This window comes from Malaclemys terrapin, chromosome 21, assembly GCF_027887155.1.
Source record: "Malaclemys terrapin pileata isolate rMalTer1 chromosome 21, rMalTer1.hap1, whole genome shotgun sequence".
Classification (NCBI taxonomy): Eukaryota; Metazoa; Chordata; order Testudines; family Emydidae; genus Malaclemys; species Malaclemys terrapin.
Genome location: NC_071525.1, coordinates 1,818,324 through 1,827,089, shown reverse-complemented (window position 1 = coordinate 1,827,089; position 8,766 = coordinate 1,818,324). Strand labels below are relative to the sequence as shown.

At 50.9% G+C, this 8,766-nt stretch overlaps 1 protein-coding gene across 1 annotated transcript; it reads right to left on the bottom strand.

The window, feature by feature from the left end:
• Positions 1–5,277: 5,277 nt before the first annotated feature.
• S100A7 (S100 calcium binding protein A7) lies at positions 5,278–7,287 on the bottom strand. The gene is made up of 3 exons (XM_054011357.1): positions 7,183–7,287; positions 6,362–6,553; positions 5,278–5,700 (listed from the first exon to the last, which is right to left on the bottom strand). The coding sequence occupies exons 2-3, from the start codon at positions 6,521–6,523 to the stop codon at positions 5,494–5,496; spliced, it is 369 nt and encodes a 122-aa protein (XP_053867332.1). The 5' UTR covers positions 6,524–6,553; positions 7,183–7,287; the 3' UTR covers positions 5,278–5,493.
• Positions 7,288–8,766: the final 1,479 nt, after the last annotated feature.

Below are 8,766 nucleotides of genomic sequence, written 5' to 3'. Positions count from 1 at the left end.
CCGGCCCAATGGCTCTCTTCAGTGGGACCTTGCACCATTGTTCTGCACAGACCCACCTGTCCTGCTGCACCCGCTCGTCAAATTCCAGCTCGAGGTGTGTGGCGTGCGTGTGACTGTCAGACGTACAGCGCGAGCCGACAGGAGATTCCCTGCGCAGGCCCCCTCCGAGCTCTGCTTGGGGTCTCTGCCAGCCCAGGTGTAGGTGAGGGCCAGGAAATTCAACACTGGCCTAGCTCCTACCAGAGGGGGCCGGGGCGTGGGCAGGAATTTAAATTTGACCCCTTCTGGAGGGGAACCTTCTGTGAACCCCCAGGAGCTCTCTCTTCCCTCCCCTCCCTCTTCCTCTTCCTCCCCCCTCCCCTCACAGGAGTTTGCTCTTCACCCCCCACCCCGGCCCTGCAGGATCTCACACACACACACACACCCCGCCACCATGGCTGGATCTCCTCACCTCCCCCTGTCTGCCCCGTCCGCCCCACCCCACCCCGCCCCAGCCCTGGACGGAGCTCACTCTTCTCCCCTCCCCACCCCCAGGGCTGGAGGAGTTCTGTGCCCCCGATGATTATTGGGGGGGGCTGTGCCCCTGCTTGCCCCCACTTGTGCATGCCCCTGTGAGGGGGTGACATAACACGGCTCTCTGAGGACGAGCTGAGGGCCAGCCCTGGTAGGGTGACCAGACAGCAAATGTGAAAAATCGGGACAGGGGTGGGGATAATAGGAGCCTATATAAGAAAAAGACCCAAAATCGGGACTGTCCCTATAAAATCGGGACATCTGGTCACTCTAAGCCCTTGCGATGCTGCCCAGCCAGAGGCCACAGGCAGACTCTAGCTCCTGGGAGACCTGTCCCAGCAAGGAGAGGTGGGGGGGCTGGTGCCATGTAACGCTGGGGCTGCAGTGGTAGAGTCTGAGCTGCTGTTCACCGGCAGGGGGATGGTGGGGGAGACCTTCTGTCCCCTGGGGTATCTGGGCACTGCCCTCACAGCACTGGCCGGGGAAGGCTGTCGCTTTTTGTCTCCTCCTGCTTAACTTCTGTCCACTATTGCCCTAATTCCCGGACACATCCGATATTCTCTCCCCTACCCCTCTGCCCGCACCAGCCAGAACAGGACCTGAGCACACGTGTGGGAGATGGTTGCGTCTGAATCTGGGAGCGCACAGGCACCGTTATGATCCTCTCGTCTGACCTCCTGCCTAGCGTGGGCCAGATAACACCCTCCTGCCCCGCATTTCCCCGGGATTCCTGCCCTGAGCCCAGTCGCTTGTGGTGGCACTAGAGTCCATCTCTTCAAAGGACCCATCTGCATTGGAAGATTTCAGGCAGGGCTGGCTGATAACCTGCCATCAAAACTGGTTTTCAACAGGCCTCTCGGTTTTCAATTAAATGAATTCTTTGACCAAAAGCGTCTACTTTCCACAGAAACGTTCCGCTTCTCCTGAGGAAAAGGAACACCTGAAAACTGACACATTGCAATTCAGGGTCTCCTGGGAGTTGTTTGCCTCATGCCCCCTTCCTTTTCAAAGGGTCAGGTTCCCTAGCCAGGCTGCATCTCCCAGAATGCACTGCGGCGAGGAACTCCCATGGTACACTGCAACAGCTGAGCAAGAGGGGAGGTCAGGGTGCCTCATGGGAGATGTAGTCCAATGAGGGACGCCAGCCTGCAGAGAAGAATCAGGGCATGAGAAATCCAAACTACAACCCCCATGAGTGGGCACGTGGCAGCAATTCTGAATAGAATTTTTCTAGCTTCAGTCAAAAGTTTTTGATTTTTTTCATCAAATGTCCATGGCAGAAACCACATCCCTAGGCAAGAGATTTAGTTGGTGTTGGTCCTGCTTTGAACAGGGGATTGGACTAGATGACCTCCTGAGGTCTCTTCCAACCCTAATATTCTTCGATTCTTTGCAAGCTGTTCCAGTAGTTAATTACCCTCGCCGCAAAAACTGCACACCTTTCTTCCAGTTTGAAATTGCCTTCGTCATTTTGCAATGTACCTATTTAGTCAGCCCAAAAAAGAGTGCACTGATTGGGCGTTAGACCGGGGGAGAACAATCACCAAAGGCTGTCAAGCCCCGAAGACACTCAGAACTGTCATTCTTCGAAACTCCCTGGATTTGTCTCCCACCCCTGGACAGCTCAGACCCCAGTTTCACTAGGGACTGACGCCCCGTTTCAAGTGACCCTGGAAGATTTAGTATCCTCCAGGGCCTGTGGGGTTTTGTTGCATTAAAGAGTAGTTGCCTCCAAAATATCCTCTTTTTTTTTTTTTTGCTTCTGATTTCACAGATCCTGGGAGCCAAGCTAGAGAACAGGTTCTGACCTGATTGCTTGTTGCCCCATAGCTACGCACACGGAAATCTTTTCTGCACAGCTATCAGCAATCTCCTTGGAAATCTTTTCTGCGCAGCTATCAGCAATCTCCTTTAAGGAGCCTGTTTGACCAGGTTGAACAGTTTTGCATTCCAATGCGTATATCTGCAAAACAATCAGCTCCAGTCTTCAGCCATCCCCTTTGTTTGCCTCTGTGCCTAGACAGCGTTGGGACCCGAATGACGGTACCTCCTCTACAAAGTCCTAAAGTCAGGATCTACAATACCAGCCCCACTGGATGGGATTTGCATGGCCTAGCAATGCCTCCCGGGCCCTGTCTGCACACTGGCTTCAAAACGGAGTTAAGGGAAACGAGCACAGACCTTGGTGTGGACACTCAGATCAGTTTAGCATCTCCCCAGGTGAGGGGAATGAGTGGAGGAGTCAATGTCAGAAGGGGAAGTATGTGACTTGAAACTGGGCTTGCTGGGGACTGTGGGAGGGGGCTAGTGGCTATCCAGAGAGATGATCCTTCCTGAGCACTCAGGCAGAGGGAGCAGTGCGGGGAGCAGGAAGCTTGGAGTTCAGTGTTAGCGAATACCTATATGTTACACATAGTATACACCATGTTAATAGGTATTATGTGCTTGGGATTGTTACAGTACACATTACACACTATGTACTGCGCACCGTACGCCCACCGTTCTGGTCACCCCGCCGGGTATCCCACAAACCCTTTGCAAAGCTGAAGTCAGCCTTGACATTCGAAAATAGGATCCGTGTCAGAGCAAAGGTGCATGAATACTTTCTCCCCAGTGCACTTAGGGAGTCCTATCTGGAGTGGAGTTTACCGAACTAGGCATGGGGCAAGACAAGGAGGTACCTTCCGGACCAGTCCCGGGAATTCTAGCATCCAGAATAAAGCAAGGTACAGAACAAGCTAAGGAACTGGTATGAACTGGTGGACTGGATGTAGAGGAAGGTTGGTAATAAATCCTGCTAGCTGAACTGCATCTCTTTGAAGCACACCTTGTGTGTAAGGTGACCACGCTGTGAGAATATGCTTCCCAGACAGAGGGGTTGTATGTCCCATTGTACTCTCGACAATAAACGGGGCTACGCTTGGTTATCTGGTCTCTTGAACATTTTTAAGACTGACCCATGAGGGCAGTCAAGCAATCGGCTGCAGCTTGTAGGCAATATGGGATCAGGAGGTGTTGGCTGAGACGCCCTGGCTAGGAGTCTTTTGAGCCTATATGGAAACGAGGGAGTGGCTGGACCCAAAGCCGGACTGGGAAAACCCAACTATAGACACAATTCTGGACCCCCGAATGGGGTTAGCACTGTTTGGATGAGATGCATACACATGCCCAGGACAAAGGAAAGTCCAACACCTGATCGCTGGCAGGCTCCTCTGTACCCATTTGCTAGGATAAGGTCTATGTTCATCACACCATTTACGCTGGGAGTTCCTTGCCACACCATCCGGGAGGCAGAACATGCTGATTACTTGCCAGAAGCTGGTGATTCAGGGCTAAGTGATTTTGTGGTGCTACATAGAAGTGATTTACGCTATCCGGCCAGAGATGGGATGGGCAGATTATAGCCTTGGTTACTTATTTCTACAGCTCCAAAAATCTACCAGGGGCATACGAAAGAAGCATCCACCATCCTGAATGGTGCAAAGGGAACCCGCTGGCTCAGTGGTTGTTGCATGTCCCTCTCAAGTGGTTGCTCCAGGAGAGGATAAGAGTCTACTAACACTGCCCACGAACGGAGTTACTCCTTTAGCTCAAGTGGTGAAGGCTCATCTTTTAGCACTGACGGTCCGGAGTTCAGTTCTGCCTGACCACCCACCCAGCAAAGTGCCAGGTCACCAGAGCTAACATGGTGGATTTCGGAGGTGGGAACATCAGGATGGGACCATGTGCTCCAGTGAGAGCTGTGTACCAGGGTGGCCTCATCGCTCTTTGCAGGCATGGACTGTGGTGCATATAAACACAGGGTAAAGAGTGATAGGAGAGAAAGGGTGCTCTCGAAAAGCTGACCCAGCATTAAGGAGAGCCCTTCTGTCACAATACCTCGGCCTAGGAAGAGGAGTGAGGCCAGGGGTCGGCATGCACAGCTGAGCATCTCACTAGCACCATGAGGAAGATGCTTCAGGCCATGCCCTGCACTCTGCCTCTGCCCTCTTGCAGGAAGCTTCATAGAATCATAGAATCTCAGGGGTGGAAGGGACCTCAGGAGATCATCTAGTCCAACCCCCTGTTCAAAGCAGGACCAATCCCCAACTAAATCACTTGCTGTCCACTGTATTCTGCTCACGCTTGTCTTGGACCAGGTCCCATTTGCTCCCTAATGTGAGTACGATGCGAGGACTTGAACGACCAAGGTGCGACTGCAACCTGCTATGGCATTAGCCTGTATTTGAACAGCACGGCGTGATTGTGTCATGTTTAATCCCCCACTCACACTGCCCCAGCCTCACTGCTATTCAGCTGTATTTCATTTCCTTCCTTGCCGTTTGGCAGAAGGCCAAGGCTGAGGAATGCAGAAGGGAAGCAACTTGCCAACCTTTGCCCAATGTCCGAGTGGAGCAGCGGTGGGTGGGAACAGAACCCAGGAATCCTGGCTGGTGTTTAGAATAGAACCCATGTGTCTTGACTCCCAGAACCTCCGTTTTACCCACCAGACAATCCTTCCTCCCAGTCCAGTGAGATGAGAAGCAACATGACTTGGCTACGTTTAGGCCGAGTCAATGGCAAATGTGAGAGCAGAACCAAGGAGTCCTGTCTCCCCGTCCTGTGCTGGGAATAGAGACCAGACTTCCTGACTCTGCTTGTATCTTATCCGCCGGGCCACCCTTCCTCTCCCACCCCCCTCTACACGCCGTGATTAGCACACAAGTCCCAGCAGGTTACACCATTGTCAGGAGATTGAAGCACACAGCAAACAGACACAAGGGATTGCATTAGAGGCAAGTTTTATTGCTACATTATCAGCCCAAACAGGCAAAGATTCTCTGGTTACGTTCGATATTTGCAAAATCTCGTCTTGTTTTAACTCAAAGGGTCTCCCTGACTTCGGTGGTTAGAGTCATCGCTGGGGTTAGTGCCACAGCCATGACACCCGTGCCCAGAGGAGCTTCCAGCAGCGGGGCCAGAATTATGCTCATGCCCAAGTTAATTGGGGCCGTGCCCATGCCCATGCCCATGCCCATCACCCGGCTTCCCAGACCCTTCATCACAAGCCCCGTGTGAGAGATCATGAGCATGTATGGCCAATTTTGCCAGCGTGGTAACGAACTCTTCGAAATGGAGTTGTCCATTTTTGTTTTTGTCGGCCTTCTTAAACAGGTCTTCTATGTATTCGTCCTCTGTCTTCCCGCGCTGCAAAAGAAGGACGAGTCAAAGGAAGAATCCATTAGCAACACGGTGGTAGGAGGTTCCACTGCCCAGTGCCAGCGGTGGTCAATGAACCCTCCTTGCAACTTTTAACAGCAAAATACTATTCTGCGACTTCTGGATTTGGGGAGAGATTTGAAAGTTCCAAAGGGCTGCTAGACACCTGGCTCCCAGGGGGAGATAGCTGACTGCTAATCACTGACAGCGAAAATATAAAAGTGAAAGTGCTTCGAGAAAACCCTCCATGTGTACCATGAAATCCCCATTTATCTCTCTGAGTCTACTCAACCATTTCTTTGGTCCTTACTAGCCGTGCCTGCTTTTCCATCTAGGCATTTGCCTAAGACAGGAAGAGAGAAGGTCCAGAATAAAGTCCAGGCTCTCTTGGTCTCTGGATGTTTATCGACCGAGTGTTCTCCACGCTAGTGGAGCAAACGGTGGGTTAAAGCAGCATAAATCCACGCTCAATAGCATTTACTTTCAGATGAACTTCTACTCCCCTACTTGACTCTCAGGACACTAATGTGGTGAATGTCTCCCAGAGAAGTAAAGCGAAGGAAAAGGATAGGCCAGATCCCCAGGGGCGTAAAGCACCATCGTGGAGACTCCCAACACCTCCCACAAACAGTACCATGGCTCTGCTTACCGGGATAGTGCACGCCAGAAATGACTTGGCATGCTGTTTTAGCAGCTGCTTGAACTCATGCTTCTGCAGGAAATCATCCGAGTTGGGCCTTTTTTCAGAGTACTTGTGGTACACATCGATAATATCATTCAAGGCTGTTTCCAGTTTGCTGGTAATCGACATGGTTGTTATCTCGCTGAGTGTCTAGGGAACCTGAAACAGGAAGACAGTTATCTAAGAAACTGTTAGACTATAGAATACACGAATGAATGCTCCCTTCTGTCTCGGTCCGCCTTGATCAACGCTTGTCCAGTCTGCAGAAGGTACCAAGAACAGTATCATGTTATTACTGGTTTTCGAATAGCTCGGAGAGTGCTGTGCATAGACAGGCCCTGCCTCTAAGAGGGGATTATTGATCTCATTTCACAGATGGGGAATTGAGACACAGAGTGATTATGATCACTCAGGGAAGCTATGGCAGAGTGGGAATTAACCCCAGCTCTCCTCAGCATTAGTCCAGCAGCGTACCCATGAAGGCAGCTTTACCTGCGGAAAGCAGGCATTTGGATGTTCCCTTATCTTTCCCATGAGCCCTGCGTCTGCCCCCCCGATGTTCAAACACAGAATCTAAAGCCCTCTCCGTGTGCCTTGGAGACTATCCTGTACTTCCAGCAGCATTTCCTACCCCTGCGTCAGTGGGGGGGATCCTGCTTCGTGATCTCCCTGAAGCAGCCCGGCAGTGTCCCCTGTTTATAAAGCGCTATACAAGGCAGTTGGTTAGAAAAGCCAGGGTGTGGTTCAAATAAATAAATAATAAGGCTACTTATCGTAAACAGACTTACCCGAATCTTGGAGATCAGAAGAGGAGATGATCAGTCAGGTGTGGTGAAGCCAGTGCAGAGATCAGACACTTTTATACTCTCCTTGCACTGAGTTTAGTACACACACAGACAACGCCCTCAGATAGTGGCATTATTGTTTTCGTTCTTTAATGCTATTTGGAGTCTTGTGCAACGCGCTGCACCCAGCACGCCCAGGCGAGAATTCTGGAACCGGTCCAGAAAGTGACGCCTGCCAGGGTCACTTCAGAGGCACAGTCTGGGCGTTTGCTCTGTGCGACCAGCCGGCACGGGGTACAGACAGGGGTGCAGGAATCCTGAGGCTGGTATGTGCATTCTAGTTCCCCAAACAGCATTATGGGGGGTCTCAAAAGCCAGTGCCACACTGGTTATCAAAGTCATTGCAAAACAACTGTATGGATGTTGTTATAGAATATCAGGGTTAGAAGGGACTTCAGGAGGTCATCTAGTCCAACCCCCTGCTCAAAGAAGGACCAATCCCCAGACAGATTTTTGCCCCAGATCCCTAAATGGCCCCCTCAAGGATTGAACTCATAACCCTGGGTTTAGCAGGCCAATGCTCAAACCACTGAGCTATCCCTCCTCCCCACTGAAAATGTGTTCTTTGAGTCTGTGTCCAGCGAAGGTGAAAACCAAGTTTTGTCAGACAAGAGATGTTTAATCTGTAACACTGGTCCACAGTGGGCCTCCTACCACCAGTCTGAACTGAATGCAAAGGAAGGATTGTGAGAACTTCAGAAAGAAATGAAGAGGAAGAGAAAAACAGTGGGGCAGTCGGGGGGGGCATAGACCTCACTTCGAAGGATTGCTCTGCTATATTTGGGGTGCAGAGAAGACACGTCCCACCTAGGAAGTCAATGGATAGTGGATTTGCTTTATGAAAGTAGGATCTCAACCAGGCTTGGCTGAAAATGCTGCCAGATCTTCAGCTCCTATAAATCAGTGTCGTTCGTTGATTTCAATGGCACAACGTTGACCTAATACCAGCTGGGGGCTCTCTGACCCATTGACTTCAATGGAGTGCTGTCTCTTTACACCAGCTGGGGATTTGGCCCTCTGACTTCAATAGATCCATGCCCCTTTACACAGCTTAAGATATGACTCGATGTCTTTAGTTTCTCAAGCCAAGAACGCAATGTTCCAGGTAAATTTTTGCTTCCTGTACATGTGGGCGGTAGGTAATGGCCCATATTTCTTCATTCTCTTGCTCACACTTTTAAGCCCATGAACTATCTGCTCCGCCCTCCATTCTGCATCTCCCTAGGGACTTCTCCTTTCTCAACTGTTTTCTAAGGGAGTTTCTTGCAAAAGAGACGAGGGCTACACCCCTGAAATCTGCCCAAGGCTTATTAAATGGGAGGCATATCACAGCAGCGTTTTTCGTTATCTTACTAGGAACAAAACTGAGACAAAGTCAGCAGTTAGCTCCTGTTGGCCTGGCCTCTTTTAACTCATCTGGTAAAACAGCAATTTGTCACCTCCCCTGAATTCTCTGTGATGGACCTTTTTCCCCACTAGAAATCCATTCTCCATAACCAGCATTTTGCACTGCCAAGCCCTGTCACC

Excerpts from the sequence above, each read along its gene's own strand:
- S100A7 (XM_054011357.1), bottom strand. The coding sequence starts at position 6,523 with ATGTCGATTACCAGCAAACTGGAAACAGCCTTGAATGATATTATCGAT. Across the intron at positions 5,701-6,361 it reads TTCTGGCGTGCACTATCCCG|CGCGGGAAGACAGAGGACGA; the intron begins GTAAGCAGAGCC and ends CTTCTTTTGCAG.